The sequence below is a fragment of the Stegodyphus dumicola genome, chromosome 5, assembly GCF_044657685.1.
Source record: "Stegodyphus dumicola isolate Sdum_Otavi_A_Nest chromosome 5, ASM4465768v1".
Taxonomy (NCBI): domain Eukaryota; kingdom Metazoa; phylum Arthropoda; class Arachnida; order Araneae; family Eresidae; genus Stegodyphus; species Stegodyphus dumicola.
In genome coordinates, this window is record NC_140772.1 from 99,058,736 (window position 1) to 99,083,681 (window position 24,946).

Here is a 24,946-nt window from a genome sequence, read left to right on the forward strand (position 1 = left end):
CCGCGATAATTGGCGGTGTGTCCTTCTTGCAGACAATTACAACAAATAGGAGAGTCTAATTTTTTAACATTACATTTATCAGTACGATGTGCACCTGCACATTTCACACATCTTGGTTGTAGTTTGCAATTTTCACTACTGTGATGGAAGTGTTGGCAGTTGTGACACTGCACAACATTTCCACGCACTTTATAAGGATGTATTTCAACAAAGAAACATAGCAGTTTTTTAACATCATAAATAGATTGCACCCCTGGTACATTCTCTAAATGAACCTGAAACAAAGGCATAGGAGCCTTAAATTTGGTTCTGTGCATTTGGGTAACTTTTCGAGGTTTATACTTTAAATTAACCAGCTCCTCAAAAATGTCATCTGAGGGGCAATCGATAGGTAAACCTCTTATAACTATTTTGATGGGCCTATCCATCTTTCTGGTAATTAAATAATGATCTACACTTTTTTCATCCAAATATTTTGTTATCTGACGGTGATCATTTTCCGTTTTCGGAAAAACTTTTAAAAACTCACCAGTAACTTTAGCTGCAAAGTCTAAATTAGTTTCAGCCCTCAATTTTTTAGAGAAATCCGAAAATTTAATTGGAGGCTTCACCATTATCGGTTTCACCTTCGGTTGTTGCATTTCAATAACCTCATTCTCTTCACTAACTTCCATATCATTATTAGTGGCAGTATTATCTGCATTAGCATTTTCACCTAGCTTATCAAATTTATTGCTAACATTAATTTCTGCATTAGCTTTGACTAATTTAGCAGGCCGAGCCGTATTACGCGGCTGTGTAAAGCCTTCTGAATCCTGAATTTCGCTCACACATCTTTTTCCTTTTTTCGAAGGCCGTTTAAGCAAAATTTTTGTTTTTTCTCCGCTAGGAATTTGTGCAATTGCACCAGATTTATCACTAACATTTTTTACACTTGATATAGTATCATTACAGTTAACAGAATTAATAGTAGATATAACCTGCATCTTAGGGACATGCTTAACAACATTCACATTCAACTTATCACAAGATAAATTTACAATACTAGGATTTTGGGCACTAAAAACGTCGCACTTACCCTGAAATAACAAAGCCAGTCTTTTGGCTATTCCACTCCTTTTTTGGTGTATATCCAGACGTTTTTGCTTATCTTCCTCACTGGATAATGTATTGAGATCATCTTCCGTTAACAGCTCATTTACATGAACTGCAACATTCAGAAGCAGAACTTGCTGAAGCGCGAGTTGATAATCCTCCGCATCGTAACAATCCTTGTTTAATAGCTGACTCCAACCTTTTCCTAACACCTTGTCTGCAAACGCACATATCTCCTCGGGTAAACCAGAGAGATTTTCTTTACTAACGTTCACAATCTCGGGCGGAGGAAGCGGCGGGTAATCCTTCGGATCCATTGCTGACACTAGCACGTGTTAGGCTTAACACCCACAACGCACACCATAGCACAAAACACGGCCAAAAATGTATTAATCCACAATAATTAAGACCAGAATTACAGTAGAAACACACTGAATAACACAAAACACTAATCGGATCCAGAATAATCCAATCTTCATAAGAAAAAAACAAGCTACATTCGCTCACAGGCTCGCAGCAATATCTCTTTTCGCACGCATGTGCTAGTAAAGCGGGAGAGAAAAATATTTGCTGTGATCAGAAGAACTGCATTCATTTGCTTTGCGTTGTTGCACTTTTGGCTTCGTGACTATACATTATTTTATCACGTGTGTGTTTATTTTTCTTTTCGAGACCATTAAGAAGTTTCTTGTTTTGAATATTTCACTCTTTTAGATATTATTTTGAAAGAGGAACCAACGTAGAATTTTGGGGCCCTAGTCTGGACACCGTCGAGATGGAAGAACGAGTCGTTTTCTGCGATCTACTCGACAGAGAGCGAGTCTGGTGTCATCGTCTCGATCATTACAGAGATCGACGCGTCGAAATTTTCCCGTCAGCTGGATAGCTGCCGTTTAAGTTTCTGACTGTCGTTTTAGAGCTAAAGTGAGGACGGCGGATAGTTTCTGGAAGTGTATTTAATGGATATTTTAATTTCTTAAGATTTGTGAAAAACTCGAATACTTCGCTATAGAAATAACGCATTTGATGCTGACGATTCTAGATTATTTATGTATTCTACAGTATCAATTCCTTAATTAAATTTTAGTGAAAATAATATAAAACTAATATATTTGGTGTTTTCCTATTTCACATATAAAGAAGGAGTGCATACTTTTAATTTAAAATTTTAATTTTTCAACTAATGTATATATCAATGTACTTAATTTCATGTTTGGATGAATAATTTATAAATTTTGCAATTTTATGTTTTAAATTATAATGTATTTTCCTCTACTTTTATTTTAATTTGTAGTGTATAAAAATTTAATACATTAACACGTGCATTAAAGAATATGCAGTATATAATTCAAATTATTCACATCCTAAATTGAATATTTACATTAAATTGCTTTGGGTTAAAAAAAATTATTTAAGTAGTTTTAACTGTACTGATATGAATGTAGCTACAAATATACCATGTATCGAAAATACCAATAAGCAGAAAACTTTGGATTGATGCATTAAAAAAAGGTTTACTAGTAAATAAAAATATAAGAAATTTTTAACAAAAGTAATGGGAAGGAAAATAAAAAGAATTAAATAACTATAGGTTAAACCACAAAACATATCATCTTGCATATAAATGCACACACATAAACATATATATATTATATAAAATGGAAGGGAAAATTGCATAACAGCTGCATATTGATAATGGAAAGATTTTTCTGTTTATATAAATGAACTCTGGCATTCTTCCGTGTCAGTAGGTGCAATTATAGATACGTGGGTACCTTCCTACAGCGCTGATGACACCAGAAAATCCAAACTTTCGATTGAATCGTAATTTGATTTTGTTTTGTTGAAAACTATGTAAATTTATCTATTTGGTGAAAATACCAGAACAAATAGCATATGGGTCCTCTCAAATGCACCAACTTGACATTTATTTCTCAGCCCAATATATCTGTTATTAACAATATATCTCTGGTAACTTCCAGATGCAAAACAATTTAAGGCAAACAATTATAAATATATAATTGTTTAATAATATTGTTTCATAATTTGTATAATATATTATAAATATATCAACATATGCAGTGAAAGGAAATTGTAGTACATATTCCTATTTATAACCTTTTTAAATAGATCTCACCAGGGACCGTGAGGTAAAATCGCTGAACACTGGTAGTTCAGTCCGAGGTCCGAATATCGCGAACGGGTTGGCTGCATTACCAACATATCTCTAATAATCAATATATCAATATATCTGTCCTTACTAATATATTTCTCATTACCAACATATTTCTGGTAACTTCCAAAAGCATAAAAATTTAAGGCGTACAAAACATTTTTTAAATAAATAACTATAAGGAGGTGTTGGTCAGACTCGCTCTCCCGTTTGCTGTCGAGTGGAAAGAGAATCCTGACTGGTTTTCCGATATCTATCTCGACAGGTGTCCAGACTAGATCAGTTGATCATTTTTGTTCCACGTCGTTTTGATAGTTACGTGCCATGTTGAACGGATTGAAAACGAAAAGAAAGGTAGAGGATGATAATAGGAAATTTTCAGAGGCTTGGACTTCACAATATTTTTTGTGGAACACGATAATAGCCTGATATGTATTGTGGAATATTTTTTGTGGAACACGATAATAACCTGCGACTTGTCTGATATGTAATGTTGCGATTAGTATTACAGGTTGATCAGCGAATAAGCCCTGATTTCAAAATTAAATATCTCTACAACAAAGATCGATAGAATTATGCGGTAAACTGTACGTTTATTAGCAAAACTGTAAAAATGGTGTACAAAAGTTTAGAAAATTTAGTTACGAAAATCACTAACAGATGGCGCTCTGCGCTTAAAACTCTTTCTCTGATAGGAGTCTAAAAAAACAATAAAGTGAAGCGGGATTGTTTCGGTAAGCAGTGTCTTTCAATGCGTGCCACAGAAAGAAGTCACAAGGACTCAGATCGGGAGAATATGGAGGCCAAGCAATTCCTGTGTCAGTAAATTGCAGATAATCTAACGCAATTTCTCTATTCCCAAAATATTCATGAAGAAAGGGAAAAACGGTTAATCTTCGGATTATGGTAACTTGGCGATTTTTTGGCGACCAACCTTGCTACAGCAACCTGCTAGTTTTGTTTTGGACGCCATTTTGTTTTCACGAAGTAAAGGCATTTTTTTTTAACTCAACATTTTTCCTAACAATCTGCTAGCCGAATTACGCTTATACTAGAACTTTTATGGAACAAAAATGCTTAAGCATGACGAAGATTAGGTGCGAAATTGGGAGAAAGTGCAGAATCACAGACTGCTTGCCGCGTTTTTAAGAATTGCACATACGCGGTATCATCCATGTACACGTCGACCTATTTTCACTTAAAAAAATATCCCCGAATTGCACAAAAATTGCATTGCGCACACTCTTGACTTTATCCATGTACACTGCTAAAGTCCTAGCTAGTAACCTTTATCGCCTTACCAAAATGTCGCCAAACTACTTGTTGCCATATTCCAAAGATTAGCCCAAAAAACTTTACCTATTCGATGTGGTCGAGCCTCATCTTGCACAAACTAATCGATACCTGGTCGATCCTCCAACGCTAGTTGAGTGCTCACAAACTGTTCCAAAATCGTAACGTAACGTTCAGTAGTTATCGTTTCTCGTACGAAAAAGGGTCCGATAATGCCTCTGGCGCATACCGAAGCCCATGCAGTAACTTTAGGCGAATGTAGTGCTTTCTCTTCACACAAATGAGGATTTTCGGAAACTTAAAATCTCCAGATTTGTTTATTAACAATGTCATTCAAATGAAAATGTGCCTCATCTGTGAACAAGATGCAGCTCACATCAAATCTGTCGTTGTCAATAATTGTTAGAATCTGATTTCCAAAGTCAACCTTTTGTTGCACACCTTTCATGATGACTTTGGATTTTGTATGGAAACATCCGTACGCTATTTTTTAATTTTTTTTTCCTTGCGTGCTTGTGTACTTTAAACTTGTATCCGATTCTATCCGTCGGATGCTTTTCCTAGGATTTTGCTGAACAATTCCAGAAACTTTGGCTGCATTTTCATGAGCGACTGCAGTTTGCCTAGGCCTAACATTTCCCTTTCGATCATCAGCCACGCTGCCAGTCCGTTCGAATTCGCGAAGAGCATGCGAATGGTTTTCCCATCGGGTCCAACTGGAACATTGAATCGGTTTTGAAAACTGCGATATGTTGCCGTAAGACTGTTTTCTAATCGGTGAAATTAAAAAAAAAAAAAAAAAAAAAAAAAAAAAAAATTGTTGTTTAATGGAATACATTATTTCACTTTCTACGCTAGTCTCTTTTCACTAGCCAACTAGTCGTACTGATCGCTTTCAACGTGTCTCAAGAAATTTCAGTAAACTATGGAGATTTAAAATTTACTCCTTCATATGGATTAGGAAATGAAAGACCCTGTCGATTTGGTTTTCTGTTCCTTTCATTTAAAATAAGTGACTAAATGGCCATAATACGTTCGAAATTGGCCCCTATAGCCCACGGGAAAAGGTTAAAGGCTATCAATAGGTCATTGCGATAACAGCGCTCTCTGTTGACGATTTTCGTAACTAAATTTCCTAAACTTTTGTACACCATTTTTACAGTTTTGCTAATAAACGTACAGTTTACCGCATAATTCTATCGATCTTTGTCAGGAGCATAGCTAGAGGGGGGGGGCAAGGGAGGGCATCTGTCTCCGGGCGCAGAATCCAAGGGGCGCCAAACTGTAGTTACGAGATTTTAGAATTAAATGTTTTCCATCCTTGGCAAGCAATAGGGGGCGCGAAATCTTCAGTTGTCCCTGGGCGCTGAAAACCCTAGCTACGACTCTGATCTTTGTTGTAGAGATATTTAATTTTGAAATCAGGGCTTATTCGCTGATCACCCTGTAGGAAAGAGTATAAGATTAAATGACACTATGACTTGAAACATTCATTTTCAAAGCTTGAGCGAAATTATCGAAATCTAATCTCTTCGCCTTTCTCTCACTGCACAAAGGAATGTATTTACAAAGGCATCTTCATAATAACTGTATTGAAGTTAGTTTGGGAATAGCAGCCTTAATTGCTAAAAGTGTAAGGTGACCATACGTCCCGAAATTTCAATCTTTGTCCCGATTTTTTGTAACTCGTTTTTTGGTCCTAAATTTATAGCAGTTGTACCAAAAAACAGTAGTGCGAGAAGGTAAAAGCTTAAATGCCTATATTTATTTAACATAGATTGCAAATTGAGAATGCAAGTATAGGTTAAAAGACGCACGCCGTACCGGCCGCAATAAATAGGAGATTCTACATCTAGCATTTACCTTAGAAAAATTGTAGTAGGGGAGTTTGACTTCTCATTCATGCATTTCTCTCCCCAGCCACCCCCCAACATACATGGAATTTTTGCTCAGAGCTCACAGTTGTAATTCAGACAGCACTGCAATTTTTAATTGATATATTAATTAGATTGTGATTTGAATTTATAATATATACATATTTTTTATTTATCAACTGTGCATTACAAACGTTATTATGTATCATCCCCTTACACAATTATTACATGACATCTAAAAATACTTTTAGCATTTGCTGAAATTATATTGTAAATATATTCATCTAAAATGATCTTTCTTTTGTCACGTTTAGACTGTAAAATTTTTACTGCATCGTCATTTTGATTTTGCATAATAATTAACCCTTTGTTGCATACAAATAATCTAGTAAAGTTAAACGAAAATGTTTGTATTTTTTCTACTTAAAATAACCTTAGTAATAATAAAAAAAATTTATTTTATTCAAATTTCGTTTTAAATAATTGCTACAGTTTGTTCACTACAGTGGACAGCATGCATATATATACATACATGCATACAAATCTCTTCCCAATGATTCACAGTCATTGCATTTGAAATCATTTCCTGCCTTGTTTGCAGCGATCATTGCCATCTTCTAAATGGTAAATCTACAACTGGCATGTACATACAGATCCCCCGAAATACCTTCATTTCCTTGATTGTGATTGAATTCATTTTGCTACGATTTTGTAACCTATACCTATTAAATTCATATGTCAAATGTTCTAGAAATTCCTTGCCAAACATAAACATTTCCAGTGGTGTTTTGGCTTGATAAGCAGTACATTTGGGTTTCAATTCACTCCTTTCGGTAGATCTTTATCTACCCACTTCACAATTTTCTCGAACTGACATTTAAAATAAATGTCTAAAATTACTAATTATGAATAAAAGATGGCAGTATAAGAAAATGTAAGCAATATTACAGTTAAAAGTCGTTAATTCGGACCTCAAAGCTAAAATCTTTCTGCGTATGCGGCGCGTTGATGCATGCGCATAGGCGTTTGACGCGTGCGCGCAAGACATTTACGACTGCGCATATGCGTCTGCGCAAGCGCAGAATACGTTTTCGCGTGCGCGTTTAATGTATAACGGACGGTATAAACTAAAATTATCTATTTCAGTTAATGTTAATGATAGCGTTGTTCCTTAATCTTCGAATTGGATCCGGCTTATTATTTTTTGCAGACTGTAAGAGCAATTTTATAAAAGTAAGCTTGAACTTTCGATTATGTCAAATACAATTTCCGATGCTGGAGCTCCCAAAGAATCTAGAAAACGAAAGTATGTTTCGATGTCCATCAAACAAAAACGAATTGTTACAAAAATGGATAAAGGCATATCCTTTGTTTATCTAACCGTCCCGAAATCAATTTCACGCTGCTCTGCACGCGGGGGGGGGACGTCGCGGCGCGCTATGAACTGGAAGTTGATCTGTCAGCACTATCGTTATCTTCAGGGCAATTGTTTTTATTTTATTCGGCTTATAATTCCTTACTAAATGTAGTATTTAATCTCGATGTACTCCGCCTTTGATATGATTTAAATCAAATTCCTCGTCATTATAAATATCACGAATACAAATCATATAGTTTTCTGGTTGCAATTTTCTAATTTCGGCTATGCGTAAGGTATGCTTTACGCGTTGAAAGAAATATTTAATAAAGTAAACAAATAAATACTAGGCTTCTTTTTTTGTAAATATTGATACCCTTTAGATCATAATTGCTCATTATTTTATAAATTACGGTTTCATATTTTTAATTTTATAATTTCTGCATGCCATCTTACCAGATTTAAACTGATGATCTATAATCCGGAATCGCCAAAGCCCCGACGAGTCCGGATTAAAGACTTTTGACTGTATATAATGTTTACTATGAGAAATTGTACTAACTTGGAAACAGAAGTAGCAGCCATTTTCCAAATAGCAATGCTTTACTTAGTGATGCTATACAGCCATCTATGATCGACAGTTGAAAATTCTAATAATATAGAATGAATAAACACAGGAATGGAATCTGTTAAGGCATTTACAGAAGAATAAACAAATTTAAACTAGAGTGGAGATGATGCAACAAAGGTTTTAAAAAATCTACCAAAACAATGACGTTTTTCGTTTGCCAATGACATATATTTTTTATTTATCAACGGTGAATTACATACGTCCTAAGGGTATATTTTACTGCAGTTTAATTTATTACTTATTTTTACCATTGATTTTTTTAAGTAATGGGTTAAAAAAAGAATGAGTACCTTTAAATAAGACCTACAGAAGGAATGCCAGTGTATTGAAAAAACTATAAGCGATTCTGATGTACAGTGCAATACATGCTCTTCAAAATTTTCTATACAAAGATGGTGGACGTACAGATATTAAACTACATATAAACAATAATAAATATAAAATACCAAACTCTTTTGCATCTAACTTGTTAAAAAATTAATTATAGAATTTCTTCAAACGGGAGAAAATGGGTCATAAGGAAAAAGATTAGCAGCTGCAGTAGGTGGTACTGCTGCATACCCTACTATTTGCCACAAACATAGCTTTGGGTCTGTGGCTTGTCCGTTCAAACTCCTTCAAGTAGCATTTGAGCCTAAATTAATATGTACATGAACCAGGGCCGAAGCAATAATACTAAATGTTTGCGTACCTTACGCTTTAAAAGCTTTGCACATTTTTTTGAAAAAGTGTTAATTTATTTCAATCTTAACTAATGCATCCAATCACAAGGAAATAAAACTTTTCCAATACTTATTAGATTTGTAGATAGGAGTTATGGATATAGAGTAAAATTTTTAGAATTTAAATCCTTACCTGGTGTCAAAGATCTGATATTGTCAGCAAATCTTTAACTACCTGTCTTGAGGAAAATAATTTAAAAGAAAAAGCTATTGGTATTTGTGCCAATAATACGAATGGCTACTTTGGAGGAGCTGGCAGACATGCAGATTTTTTTTTTTTTTTTTAAACTGAAATGAAACGTTAACCATGGTTTAACTGGAACCAAATGTGCAGCACAAACTTGTATTATCCATACCACTACAAGAGCATTAGCTAATGGTTTGCCAGTTGATACAGAAATGATTATTTTAAAAATATACTTTAAATCTTATACTGTTAAAATAAACATTGAAAAATTTCTGTAACTTTGTAGAAACCGATTTTTATTGATACTAGAGTATTTACAAATAAGATGGTTAACATTACTTTTTGCCATTGAAAGGGTACTCCAAATGTTTTAACCACTGAAGGCTTATTTTCATTCTCAAGAAAAGTGTTCCATGCTTATTTTTAAATTCTTTGAAAATCCATTGGCAGAAGCTTGGCTACATTTTATTAACACTCGGACTTCTATATTGAATAAAGTTATTACAACAATTGAAAATCAAACTGCATTTGTATTTGATGTAATTATTTCAAAACATTCTCTGAAAGCTTCAATATTGAGCAAGATAGAGAATAACTTTATTCCAATAAATGTTAAAGAAGTTCTAGAAAAATATGAAGAAGGTGGCACAATACGAAGCCATTTTTTCATTTTATCAGACCGCTGTTACTTACTTGGAGAAATGGACAAAAAAGTATTTCAAGAGATGGAAACATTACAGCTGGATCATATTAAATGAAATCCCTTCTTAAGGTCAAGTTGAAACAGCCTTTTTGTTAATTAATAAAATGATATCAAATCATAAATTATTGAAAATTGACATATATGAGGAATATGTTTACCTTAAACAATATATCACGGGAAGAAAGATTATTGGAATGGTAAAAAAAATAAGATGTCCCCATATCACGGGTGGATGGATCTGTTCAATTTTGAAACATTTTAATAGACTTCTTGTTCAAATGTTTTAAAATAGCTAGAGTTTTTCTTTTGTCTTGTTGGCACTAATGCTGCAACTGAGCAAGTATTTAGAACTTGAACGGTTTTTGGACTAGTGATAAAGCACAGCTTAAAGTAGAGACTTTGAAGGGTATTTTATCACTTTTATAACAAGATCAAAAAATAAAAGGATGTTTTAAGAAATATTCATGCTTCAGAGAAATATAAGACTACTTAATGAAAATAATTTAGAAAGATTACAAATTTATTATTTTGTTTAAAAATGAATACTGCATTTTGATTTCTTTTACATTGAAAAAATATTATATGTCATTATTAAAAAATAAAACAAAAATGATTTATTTTGATTTCCTTTAATTTTATGTATATACATTGACTTACATACTACCTCTACCACATTAACAATAAAATAATTTATTTGTAAAAAAAAAATGTTTTTTAATTATTTATGTATACATATATATATATATATATAGAGAGAGAGAGAGAGAGAGAGAGAAAGCGTTCCAAACTTCGAAATCTGGTCACCTTATAAAAATGGCCACCCTTTTACTGACTGCGATTTTGCAAAGGAGTGTATATTGTTGGCATCCGAGCAAGTATGCTCTGAAGCTACGAAGAAATTCAAAAACGTGAGTCTCAGAAGAATGACAATTCAAAGAAGAATTGAAAACTTATGTGATAATATTAATGAACAATTACATACTGCTGTCGTCAAATTTAATTACTTTTCTTTAGCAGTTGATGAGTCAACAGACATTACTTCAACAACTCAGCTACTTTTGTTTGTTAGGGGAATTTCTGAAAATTTTGAGGTAACTGAAGAACTTGCGTTTTTGTGAGTGGCCCTTCTGCATCCCTAACCTAAAGTATGAGTACATATAAATATTATTTTAGAGTTTGCTATTTTATTACAAAAACAAGTCTGTTTAAATAAAAAGACAATTTGGAAAAATTAAATCTTTAATACACAAGTGCTGACAATTTATTTTTGAAAGAAGTTTGCATCTCTAAGGCAGTTTTTTTCAAAGATGAAAATAAATTACAGCTGAATTTTGTGATTCTCTTCCATAAACTTCATTTCTGTAAAATAATAGACATGCATTTAATTTTTCAGCATAAATTTAAATATAATTTTTAATCTCATTATGAAAATGGATATTTCACTATATCTATATAATAAAGATTATATCAATGAAATTAAACTTCTAAGGTGTACAAAAAGGTTTAAAAAAATTTTTCGTTTTTACATAAATTAGCATTATTCAGTACTTAAGTATCATACTGGTCTCAGTATAAAATGGTTTTGCAAATAGGTAATTAGGTATTTGCATGATACTTGTGCATTATCCAGTGCATAAGTATTCAGCATAAAATGGTTTTGCAAATAGGTACAGTCAAAAGTCAATTCGGACACCCATAATCCGGACCTCAAAGCTACAAACTTTCTGTGCATGCGTCGCATTGACACATGCGCATAAGACCTTTACGGCTGCGAATATGCGTGTGCACAAGCACATAATACGTTTACGCATGCGCGCTTAATGTATAACGGACGGTATAAGCTAAGTTAAAATTATCTAATTCAGTTAATGCTGCAGATTGCGTTGTTCCTTAATCTTCGAATTGGATCCGGCTTGTTATTTTTTGCAGACTGTTAGAGCAATTTTATAAAAGTAAGCTTCAACTTTCGATTATGTCAAATAGAATTTCCGATATATATTTACTAATATGTAAAGGATCTACAAAGCGAAAGTATGTTTTGAAATCCGAAATCTATTTATCAATTTCACGCTGCTCTGCGACAGGGGGGGGGGCAGAATCGCCATGGCACGCAATGAATTGGAAGTTGATCTGTCAGCACTATCCTTATCTTCAGGGCAGATGCTTTTATTTTATTTGGCTTATAATTCCTTACTAAATGTAGTATTTCATCTTGATATACTCCATCTTTGATATGATTTAAATCAAGTTCCTCATCATTATAATTCGCTTCCGATAGTGAAGAAAGTGACAGAGAGGTTAATGAAAACGAAAACATTTTGATTGACAAATTAGTCGGTATTCTCAACACAGCAATTATAGGACTTAAACAACGGAACTTCGTAACTGAACAAGAAATTATGTCTGTTTAATAGATATAAAGAGAAAGTATTGTCACATGAAATGAAGCAACTTAAACAACTTACATTGAAAGAAATGTTTAATAAAGTAAACAAATAAATATTAAGCTTTTTCTTTTTGTAAATTTTGATACCCTTTAGATCATAATTGTTCTTTATTTCATAAATTACGATTTCATATTTTGAATTTTATAATTTCTGCATGCCATCTTACCAGATTTAAACTGATGATCTATGATCCGGAATCGCCGAAGTCCCAACGAGTCCGGATTAACGACTTTTGACTGTATTTCTAAAGATGCTTTGGGGAGGGGAGGGAAAAAAAAAAAAAAAAAAAAACTTACACACAAGCTAATTTTACTAAATTGGATTTTTTCTGGAAGTGTGCAGGAAAAATAATTAAAAGATTCTAAATGACATATTTTGATGCAAAAACCTTTTTTCTTTTAATAAAAAAGTTAAGGATAAATGATAAATTATCTTAACACTTTTTATAATATATTTTGGATATTAGGCTAAAGATGGGAATACTTTCAAATTGGCATTTAAAGAAAAAAAAAAAAGGTCACCTACTATTCAAGCCAATATGGTAATTTACTTTTTAAGACGTAATTGTAAATAAGTTCACCATTTCATTTCTCCTCAGAATCTTATAAATGCAATGGAAGAAGATACATGCCAACTGGAAAATAATCAGAAGAAATTCCACTTGTTCAATCAACCAGGAGATGCACATCGAAGAATGTAATTATTTTGTATTTATATTTCATATATTAATTGTTTATATGAATTTACATTTTGGGGAAAAAAAATCTGATGCAGATAGCACGACTTCTTAAGATTAAGTTATATGCATTTTTTGCACTCCCTTTAAACTTATTTCCTCAAATTTTTCTAACTTAACTGATCCTTCAAGGCAAACTGAAAATTACATGAAAAATTGCAAGTTTTGAAATTAAATGTTCCGGTAAACTTTTTTGTCAAACCTCTTGTATTTTTATTTATTTTATAAAAAGTATAATACTTTCCCAAATATAAGTATAGGAACTGGGAGACCATATTAAAAGACAATATTATTTTCATAATTTATTCAAAATTAGTTTTTTTTTTTTTTTTTTTTTTTAACTTTGAAATTGTCAAAACATGAATATTTTCGTCATCTAAAAGAATTCTAAAACTGGAAGTATATAATTAAGACACAATAACACGCCGAATAAATACTAATCCAGAAGTCAAACAACAAAAATCAGCGTTATACCTACAAAATTTTCACAGGACTAGTTTCGATGGTTTTACCGAACCATTTTAGTTGTTATTACTGGAAGTACATGTTTACAACTCATTAATGTAAGGAGGGTGGATGTGTATGTACATAATATATATGCTAGATGTTAAAGCAGTCGCAGATACACAATTTTGCTTTTTAGTTATGCATACATACGTATATACAAATATCTCAGAAAAATCCATTTTAATTCCATTTTATAATTTGTTTTAGAATTAAACTTTTATTCTGTCTGTACAAGTCACGCATTGTTGAAATCCAAAATTTTTCCTGATTACAATACTTTCTTTTCTTGGTACAAGAAAGTAAAAAGACTGATTCAATAAAGAATTTTGTTAAGAAATGTACACTTAAGTATAATTTTAACTGCTTGTTTTTCGAATTCTTTATATTCTTAAACAATCAACAACAGACTTCCCTTACCTGAACTTGCTTTAACCAGCCATATTTTTTCCCGTAAGTCAGATTTTCATTGTTTATTCTAAAAAAAGTACAGTGCACTGTACTCGGAGAAAACACAGTTTTTTTATCCAGGAAGTAAAATTAAATAAAACTGCAGTTTTCAAGCTTATGCTTCAAGTTAATGGTTATCTGCACATTGTCAAGATAAGTATTACATAAGCTCTAACCTAAAATCATGTACACATGTATACTTATGTTTTGATTGAGTAAAGCCACAATTGTGTGAGCCATACTCTGGTCCACAAAAAATCCTCACCAGAATGGACAAAACATTCACAATTGAAATAAATGGCCTAACATCTACGGTGTCTACAGATCGTGTAAAACCACTTTATTTGCTTTCGGACACTGATTTGCCTGAACTGAAACCAGATGGAGACTTAAAGATAGTTCAACAAAATAAAACTGATCTAATGAACTCTAAAACATGAACTGTCACAAGATCAAGAAGGCTTGTTCACTTCCCAAAGAAACTTTCTTCTTACATTACAATTTAATTTTTTTTTTTTTTTTTTTTGAAATTTGCTTTTTCACATATTTATTAACATTTAATGTGTATATGTGTGTATTACCTTGCCATGTGTTGAATCGCATTTTGATTTTTCTAATTTTATATCCTAAATCTGCTATGAACGGAAAAAAAAAAAAAAAAAAAAAAAAAAAAAAAAACCTTGACAGCACAGATCCTCTGAAATACTAGTTCATAATCTGATGGCATTCCTTTCAGTTGGTATCAAGGAACTAAGGGGAAATTGCATGGTGATAGCAATAATGAGTGCACCTTGCGCCCCCATGTGTCTGTGGATAAATACGGCAACCCTAAGGAGAAGTTTATGTAAAAGCAAAGAGAGAGAATAGAGACCGGCTGTCGAGGGATGGAATGCATATCTGGTCCTGAAATGAAAGATTAATTTTTTTGTGTGTATTACGTCTGATTATTCAGAGAGAATAATATTTAATGTGGTATGTTTTGTTGAAACTTAGTATATATTTTACGTGGACCTTGGGGGAGGGGGAAGAATCTGCAATAAAAATTAATAGTTCAAATTTTAATGACAGATGCCATTTTTCATGCAATGTAGAAAGGATATTATGCAAATCTGGAGCATTTTAAAAAGCCAACAGTCAATGGCACAAAATAATTCTTCACCATGCCTTTAAAGAAGAAAGATCAAACTTTCTGATAAAGTTGTTTCACCAGAACAGCAATAATTTTTCAGCTGCACTGTGAGAACATCAATGCTTGAAAAGCTTACTGATAAAGAGTTGTTTTATCAGAACAGCAGTAATTTTTTAGCTGCACTGTGAGAACGCCAAAAAGGGTTACAAAAAGGGTCTTTGTCAAGGCAGGCTTTGAAAAGATGATTACTATATCTGAAGAAAATGGAAAGTTGTGCATGCAGTGAGCAAGAGGACAGAAATGGATTTCAAATGAAACTGCAGAGGATGTTGCTCTTGCTGTGGTCAAAAGCACAGCTGGTTCCCAATTTTCTTCGACAAGTGCTTGAGTGGTGCCATGTGATTTATCTCTCCCTTGGTCAACAGAATGAAAGGTTCCATATAAGATGCAAGTTCTGTAAGGGCTGCATCCTGCAGACCTGGACAAATGCACTGATTTTATAAGTCTTCAATTTGGCCAGAATAGCCATTGACTTTGCATGGCCTCGACACATTTTGTGGTCAGTTAAGTCGCATTTAACACTACACGGAGCAGTTAATACTCAAAACTGTTGGATATGGTACACTTTCTTTTCTTTTCACCATTGGAGGGATAGCTGGTCCACTGGGTTAAGGATGGCAAGACCTAATGCTATGCGCAAACATTTTCTGCATCCTAATTTCATTACTGTATGGTGTTTATACTAATTCTTGGCCGCTTTTCCTTTGAAGAGAACCCTCCTAAGTAACTTTCCTCAGAGGTGTTCTATCATGACTGCTCACTACTACAAACTTCTTCAGCAGCAGGTCATTCCTACCTTATAAGAACAAGAATGTTTAGAGGTCATGCAAAATGGTGTACTAGCTCACATTGCCTCTGAAACACTGCTCACAGTTAAGGCTCACTTTAGAGATGATCAGGTAATTTCGAGAAGTTTTCTGACTGCCTAGCCTCCTCGTTCTCTGGACTTGAATCCCTGTAACTGCTAGTAATGGGGATTTTTGAAAGATCATGTCTACAGAGGAAGCATATGGACTATGCCCGAATTGAAAAAAGTATAACATATCATGTTGCTGCAAGATGCAAATGGAATGCACATTGAATGAATCCGATAATTAAATAAAGTTTTGTGTTCATGTGCACCCTTCCCACCTGGTGGCTGAAATATAAACTATCATTTTTACTGTAGTTTTCTTTTGCCCATGATCCATATAATATATATATCAAGCTTCGGCAAAATAGATTCATCCCATAGGTCTAAATAGGGTAACTTTCATTATAATGACCCTGTACTTCCTAATAATACCATGAAGTCAGGCAGTAAGATGGGAGGAAAACCTTACATTCTTATCCACTTAAAGGACAACGGAACAAGAGGAGACCCATTCGCCGAATCCTGGTGGTAATCATTATTAAATTATCATCCGCAACATTATCATTATTAAATTATCATCCGGTTAAATTATCATTCGCAACATTTTTTTTAATTGAGGTGCCATTTGTAGAGTCATTAGGTTTGTCCAGGCAGGCTACATGAAAAATGAGCAATGCTCTAACTGTGACTTGAATTCCAGAGCTTTTGACTGGACTGCCAGTAAGACATGTTTTCCAGTGACACTACATATTTGTGCAGTAAATACCTTATAATGCAATATGCAATTTTCTATGCAAAGGGTAAAAAATTACATCTACATTCTTCATTTCATACTCATCCTGACAAGTACTTCCAATTATACTTTTTTTTTTTTTTTTTTTTTTTTTTTTTTTTTTTTTAAGTAGAGAATTTTATGAAAGTTATTTCAACATCATGAGTACTGGCAGAAGGTTTTGAAAATTTCAAAATCCAACTTTTTATACTGGCTTTATGGAGCAATAAATCTAATGAGTAAATTGATTATTATGCTTTAATTCATTACATTTAGAATTTTCATATCTTTACATGCAAAATTACATAATATCAGTTAATATTTCCAAACTGGGCAAAACAACACTCATTATTAATTTTTATGGTTGTGTCAATGAATCTAATAATTTACTTACCGTTTTGCAAGTTTTGTATGCAAAAGTACATACGTCATAAAATTCCTTATGAAGTGTAAAAATCAGATTTTATATTTACAGAATCTTTCTGTCTCCAAGACTGAAAGTGTTTCGATAAAATTCTTTACTTTACAATGAAAAATTCTAGAATTAGAACTATATGTCTAGGATCAATGTTTAAGAAAATAGAGCTTATAGACTTTTTTTTTCCCCCCCAACAAATAGCACCTTTCAGGGAAAGCTGGAGCTTTTCATGGATTCTCAAGCTTACCTCCAGGACACTAGTTCTCAGTTCCTGCTCTGAAATGCCAATTTGTTGTTATTTTAACTGTCCAATATCAAATGCCATAACTGGATTTCTTTTATTTTTTAATGACTGCAGTGCCAAATGCTTAAAAGTCAATAGCAATACTCCTCCAGCTTGGTCATTGAAATGCTACCATAGCCAGTTTTCTGCATCATCAAATATAGCAAAAATGTGATTTAATACCTATAGATTTAAATAATCCTTCTACATATATATTTATTATACATTTTGTTTGCTTTGTTTAAATTCAGTAAAACAGTATATCTGTATTTAAATACATAATATAACAATTACAATAATTTAAAAACACACTGAAACACATAATCAATAAAAATGAAGATTTATAAAGTTTTCAATTTTTTTAATTTTTAGTGAAAAGTGGGATGATGAAGAAGCAGCTGAAGAAACCTACCAGATGTGCATAAAATTCCTCTGTAATTACTAAATATGTTGAAATAATTTAATGTAAAATGGTAAATGAACTTATTACATTAAAAACTCATCAGATACACATCTGTGTATACACATTATTTTGCATCAACATAATTTCGTTTTAATATGTATGGTTAAATCCAAGTTACATGGTATATGGTTACTGAAATCTTCATAAGATTAGAAATCTCTGCAAGTTTTATCATTAAAATATAATTACATAAAACTTTAAAAAGAAATTATTAAATTATTAAAAGTTTAAATTTTCTAGGAAAGTTACATTTCGATGAAAAATTAAAAATATTAAAAGGTTAGTTTGTTATAACTTATGTGAAAAGTTCCTGTTCAATGAAATACATCATTTTCCCTTCCCCCCCCAAGATATAGTAACTTATGTCAAATTCTATGTGTTTTCAAAAAAGGCACAACTGTACTGCTGAAGTAAATTTAACCTTACTTACATTCTGCATGTTTTTAAATAGTGGATATTATTTAAAAAAAATTTTTTAAAAATTACTTTTTGATATGCAATTAAAAACTATTGCTATATTATCTATTTATACAGTCTTTTTCTGCAGCCTTACTTTGCTATATAAAGATGTCATTACAATTTAATTGCTTAGTAGTAGATAACTTCTGTTCCGACTGATAAGGATATTGCCTTTAAACACCTCAGTTTGCTTTTTAAAGTATGATATATTACATGTTTAAAAAATTACATGACTGTTAACCTCTTACCTATGAAGTCTATTTCAGGAAAATGTGCCAAAAAGAGAATTTTTCCCCACCGTTTAATTCTGTGCATCATGACGATAAATAAGGATAGAAAAAGTTTGTTTTGTAAAAAAAAAAAAAAAAAAAAAAAGAAATTATTACAGTACAAAGTCTTTAATCCGGACTTCTGCGATTCTGAATTAGGGGTTCTTCTGGATTATAGATCATCAATTTAAATCTGGTAAGATGGCATGCAGAAATTATAAAATTAAAAATATGAAACCGTAATTTATGAAATAAAGAACAATTATGATCTAAAGGGTATCAAAATTTACAAAAAGAAAAAGCTTAATATTTATTTGTTTACTTTATTAAACATTTCTTTCAATGTAAGTTGTTTAAGTTGCTTTGTTTTATGTGCTAATACTTTCTCTTTAATTCTATAAACAGACATAATTTCTTGTTCAGTTACAAAGTTCCGATGTTCAAGTCTTGTAATTGCTGTGCTGAGAATACCGACTAACTTGTCAATTGAAATGTTTTCATTTTCACTAACCTCTCTGTCACTTTCTTCATGCCTTTATCCATTTTTGGCAGCAATTCCACTTTTTGTTTGATGGTCATCGAAACATGCTTTCACTTTGTAGATCCTTTGGCAGCTCCAGAATCAGAAACTCTTTTTGACATAATCAAAAGTTCAAGCTTACTTTTTATAAAATTGCTCTAATAGTCTGCAAAAAATAATAAGCCGGATCCAATTAGAAGATTAAGGAACAACGCAATCTGAAACATTAACTGAAATAATTAGATAATTTTAGCCTAGCTTATACAGTCCGTTATACATTAAACGTGCATGCGTAAACATATTATGTGCATGCGTACAGGTATTATGCGCATGCATATAAACACTATGCATGCGCAGAAAGTTTGTAGCTTTGAGGTCCGGATTATCGATCATTCTGGATTATGGACATCCGGATTAAAGACTTTATACTGTACTATATTTAATATTTTGATATATGTCTGAAAAATTATTAGATACAGTCATATTTTACTCAAAATTGCTTAGTTATAGCAAAATAAAACAAACAGCGTTTGAGCAAAATATAATAAACCAATGATAAACTTAATACAAAACACAAAAATTTCACAAATCTTTTATTAGTATGACATAAACGAAAACATGACACGGCGCACAGGCCAAAAATCACTCTCGATAAACACCTTTATAGCTGATCGCACCCAATATTCAAATAAATGCAGAACAAGTATCACCATCTATTGCAAAACAGTGATTTACATTGCATCAAGCATTTGTTAAAGGAAAACAAACTCATTTCAGGCTTCACAGAAACACTTATTTTTCTTCAGCCCTAAGTCAGTTTAGGCATTCCCAATTTGGTATGATTGCCCAAACTGAATTAATTTTGACCAGATGACACAGGTAAAGGGTTAAATGTAGAACTGTGGCTGCAGTTAAAAAATGAATAAATAACTATTACCACAATCCTGATCATATGACATTTTCAAATTTTTATATAAGCTCCCTGACAGTGAAAATTCCAATCAGTAAGTTATTGCTCATCCCCTACTAAAACCCAATCAATAGCAAGCTAACATGAATATGGGGAAAAACTGTCTAATTTATCAGATTTAAAATACATTAGTGTCTGAAAGGGTTCAGATTGGTCACCAAAAGGGTGTGTTAAGGTCTCTTACACTCTTGCTAAGTTTAGCCTACCAGTTTGCTACTGCACTCATTTCCTGCTAACCTCTCTTTTTTCGTTTTAGATTTATTATTAAACATTGTTTTCTTCACACTTACGCCATATAAAATTCAACAGCAAAATCACAAGAATTTTAAAAGCAGCATATATTTAAAATTCCTGATGCATCCTTTTTGATTGCCTCATTATGGAGGGAGAGTGCCCTTGCATAGTGTGGGTGAAGTACACCTGCAGTTTACTCCTGGTAAGACCATTAAGGCATGAAGGACATTCCTTTTGTCCAGCTAAAATCAGTAAGTGAAGAAGCTCAGTTTTCTGCCGTTTGGTGCTCCAGTCCTTGGATGAAAAAAAGCTGCACATTTTCTACATTTCATGAATCTGTTGACTCAAGATTTTGATGCTGCATCATATGTTGTACAGACCTTTGAAGTTTTAGTTTAAAAAGTTTAGGCAGAAAGCCTTTTTTGAGAAGTAAGTTACAGTCTCCACATACTCCAAGACCCTGAAAATTCTACAGTGCAACATTAATGACTTGATTACTAAGGCAAACACAATTAAACTTGGAGAACTTTTAGATAGAGGAAATTAAAAACACTCAAATGACTGCTATCCAGGAAACAAAGCTAAATAAAAATTTGCTCTAAAAATGAAAGGCTGTTATATTTACAGAGTGGATACAGCATCCAGGAATAGAGGAGGTTGGGCCTTCATCATTAAGGATGTATTTAAAGAATTTGATCAATAAGATGCCTTTTTACTCAAAGAAGGTTCTGAAATTGATGAATACAAAGGTAATGTATCAATCTGCCATTAAAATATTTACTGCCAAGAGTGTTCCGACATCAAATCCCACTACAGTTGATACTAGTTTTAAACTTCCTTGTTTAAACATTCCAAGTTTCAATGGATTGGCTTAATTTTAAAGATCTGTACATGACAATAGCTCATACAAATCATTCATTGCAAAAATTCAGATATTCCAATACTTGATAAGACTTTTTAACAGACGAACCAGCTGCTATTATAAAGCACATTCTGATTTCCAAAACAAAAAAATCAAATTGTCACGTTATAAAACATTTCTTGAGCAACCCAGAATTACTAGTGCTGATTCTGCTAATTTAAGAAAATTGGCTGATACATCTGATGACGTTATCCATGGATTAAAATCTCTTCGCGAAAAGCTTCATCAAGATATGTTTAGGTAATTTATTTTTTGTTAAAAAAGGTCAACCCTAAAGCGTATCATTTATGTCATGAAAGACTGGTGAAGAAGAATTTCCTAGCTTAGAATGTTTTTTGGAATTCTAAAACTAAAGAAGCGTTTTACTCGAAATGTTAAACAGTCATAATATTGAAAGTCCAGTATTACATGAAAAGCTGTTTTTAAGTGTGTTTCACATAATAATAGATATTCTGTTCTAAAATTTCAGCACTGCAATGGTTTTCAATGATTTGTCAAAGTGTTATAAATTTAAAAGTGTAGATATTACAATTAGGAAAAATATCATCCCGAAGAATTTATTATGCTTCATTTGTTTGGGGAATCATCAACAAAATTTTGTTCATTGCAAACTTTATGTTTTATTTGTAAAGAACAACATCATACTTTATTGTATGAAGATATTAAAAGTAATAATGTACTGCTATCAAATTCGTCTCCACCTCATGAACAAATTTGTAACTTAGACGAATAAAATGTTTTGAGTTTTTCTGCTTAGTGTCAGAGTATTTTATCAATAGTGCACTATCTGTCAAGGTCAGAGTATTTTACTAACTGCAGCAGTAATAGTTTAAGATTCTACTAGTTAAGGTCACAAATGTAGTATTATCCTTTTTGACAGTGGAAGCAAAGCTTCTTTCATCAACGAATCATTTATTTGACAATTAAATATATGAAGACAAAATGCCAACATCTGCATAAAGGGACTTGCTGATGCTGATTTACAATGAGATTAGCACTGACTTGCAGTTATGTAAATGTAAAATTGTTTTCTAAATCTGAGTTTTAAAGAAACAATGTTTTAACAAGCATATATTCTTAACAAATTAACTTCACATTTACCTTCAGGAAAAATTCATAGCAAAGACCGTGATTATTTGAATTTGATTAATCTTGCTTATCTGAATTTCAATGCACCCAAACAACTAGAGATGATAATTGAAGCTAGTTTCTTTACCCTAGTTCAGCAAGGGTAAATTGTAGGCTATAAAAATGTAGTTATGCAAAATACCATTTTTGATTGGACAGAACTGTAACAGATTGTAATTGTATTGGGTAAAATTAAAATAGAAGGTAGTGCTCTGCATCCCATTAGCGTTATGTTAATTGCATTAGTTTACATACTAAGGATATAATCGATGCAACACTTAAGTGTTTTGGGGAGTTGAATGAATTAATGCTCTAAAATAAGAATTCAATGGTTAAGACACAATAACACGCCGAATAAATACTAATTCAGCACAAAATTTTCACAGGACTAGTTTCGATGGTTTTACCGAACCACCATCTTCAGCTGCAACACTGCAAATGAACAAGATAGGAAACAATGATTAGATAAGATAAGAAAGGCCTGGACAAGAATAAGCAAGTGGTGCCATCTGTTGGTGAAACCAGAACTAAAACATAATTTCTTTAAAGGCCGAAGGCAAATTTGGATTGGAATTAGGATCGTTAGCTAGAACAGAAAGATTTTTATGAATATGAAATGCCTATAGAAAATCCAGTTCTCCAATGGAAGATGTTTTTTGAATAATTTTGGCAGCAGAAAAATTGAAATAAAAACATTTTCAAATTTTCAATAAAAACAAGTCTTTTGTAGAGTTCCAAAAGAGCTATAAACTTTTGGCACAATCATCTGAATGAACATCTATGAAAGTTTAGACTGTTTCCTCTAAATTATTTGATCCAGATGAACAATAAACTGCATACAAATTGTTTTTAAGAACGGAAGATATACAGGAATGATCTGAATTCAAAGTATTCTGCCACAAACAGCGTGTTGCTAAGAGTTGGACAGATGCAGTGCCATAATTTACAGGTGTGCATTTTTGAATTAACTAATTCTCTCCAAACAATTCCTTGCAAATCTGGATCCTCATTATGTACTAAAATTTGGCGGTATATTTTTTCTATGTCAGCAGAGAAAGCTATTTTATGTATATGAAAATTAAGCATATTGAAAATATATCTCATTGTAATATTGGACATACCCCTAAAACAGTGTTTAAAACTGAATTTTTAGGTTAACATGATCCATCAAATACTACACGAAGTTTAGTGGTAGAGCTACTCGGTTTTATAACAGCATGATGCAGTAGATAATAGACTGATTATTTTACTTCAGTCTGGACAACTGGAAACATATGATTTAAAGTTTCGTATTCTTGCATGAACTCCTTGTAGTGTGTACCAAGCTGTTTATCTGAATGAAATTTTCTTTCTGTGAATAAAAGACAAGAATTAGCCATAGGTTTGGAGTCACCTAATTCTTCAGCTTTACTGAAAATTGGCAGTCAGATGACAAATCAACCGTTTTCGTTTACTTGATAGTTTTCTTTAAAATGCTTCTCACGAAACTCTTCGTCAACCATTGAATTCTAATTCGGAAGTCAAACAACAAAAATCAGCGTTATATTTACAAAATTTTCACAGGACTAGTTTCGATGGTTTTACCGAACCACCATCTTCAGCTGCAAAACCGCAAATGAACAAGATAGGAAATAATGATTAGATAAGATAAGAAAGGCCTGGACAAGAATAAGCAAGTGGCGCCATCTGTTGGTGAAACCAGAACTAAAACATAATTTCTTTAAAGGCCGAAGGCAAATTTGGATTGGAATTAGGATCGTTAGCTAGAACAGAAAGATTTTTATGAATATGAAATGCCTATAGAAAATCCAGTTCTCCAATGGAAGATGTTTTTTGAATAATTTTGGCAGCAGAAAAATTGAAAGTGTGGTTTTCGGACCAACAATGTTGAGCAACAGAAGACTTCTGTGTTTCCTTTTTTCTAACATGTGCCTCATGTTCCTTGACACGAAATTTTAAGGCTCTCTTAGTTTGGACAATGTAAATTAAACCACACTGGCAAGGAATCCTATAAATACCCCAGGAATTCATATCCGGAATGGGGTCCTTGAGTATGGAACTCAGAATTTTATTGATGGGAGAATAAACAACCCGAAAGTTAAATTTCTGCAAAATATGTGCAACTTTATAGCTAATTGATGGAAAGAAGGGAATAACAACAGAATTTTTATAATCTCCTAAAACAAGAGTGTGCCTTTTAGTGTGTTGAGATGAGAATTTTTTAACTGCTTGATTAATAATGTTGGGTGGAAAGCCCCTGTCAATAGCTATTGCTTTTAAATAATTTAGTTCTT

The 24,946-nt window shown here is 32.6% G+C and overlaps 2 protein-coding genes across 13 annotated transcripts in view; one reads left to right on the forward strand and one right to left on the reverse strand.

The window, feature by feature from the left end:
- LOC118199039 (putative ATP-dependent DNA helicase HFM1) overlaps positions 1-18,197 on the forward strand; it is a 511,790-nt gene extending 493,593 nt beyond the window's left edge. For all 10 annotated transcript variants that reach the window (XM_085816885.1, XM_085816888.1, XM_085816889.1 and 7 more), the window contains 2 exons: positions 13,081-13,178; positions 18,060-18,197. In XM_085816885.1, coding sequence (XP_085673011.1) covers positions 13,081-13,178; positions 18,060-18,132 — 171 coding nt within the window. In that variant the 3' untranslated portion in view covers positions 18,133-18,197. The remainder of the gene's footprint in view (positions 1-13,080; positions 13,179-18,059) is intronic.
- mRpS23 (mitochondrial ribosomal protein S23) overlaps positions 11,257-24,946 on the reverse strand; it is a 73,708-nt gene continuing 60,018 nt past the window's right edge. For all 3 annotated transcript variants that reach the window (XM_035376498.2, XM_035376496.2, XM_035376497.2), the window contains one exon: positions 11,257-11,394. In XM_035376498.2, the coding sequence (XP_035232389.1) occupies positions 11,389-11,394 (6 nt within the window). In that variant the 3' untranslated portion in view covers positions 11,257-11,388. The remainder of the gene's footprint in view (positions 11,395-24,946) is intronic.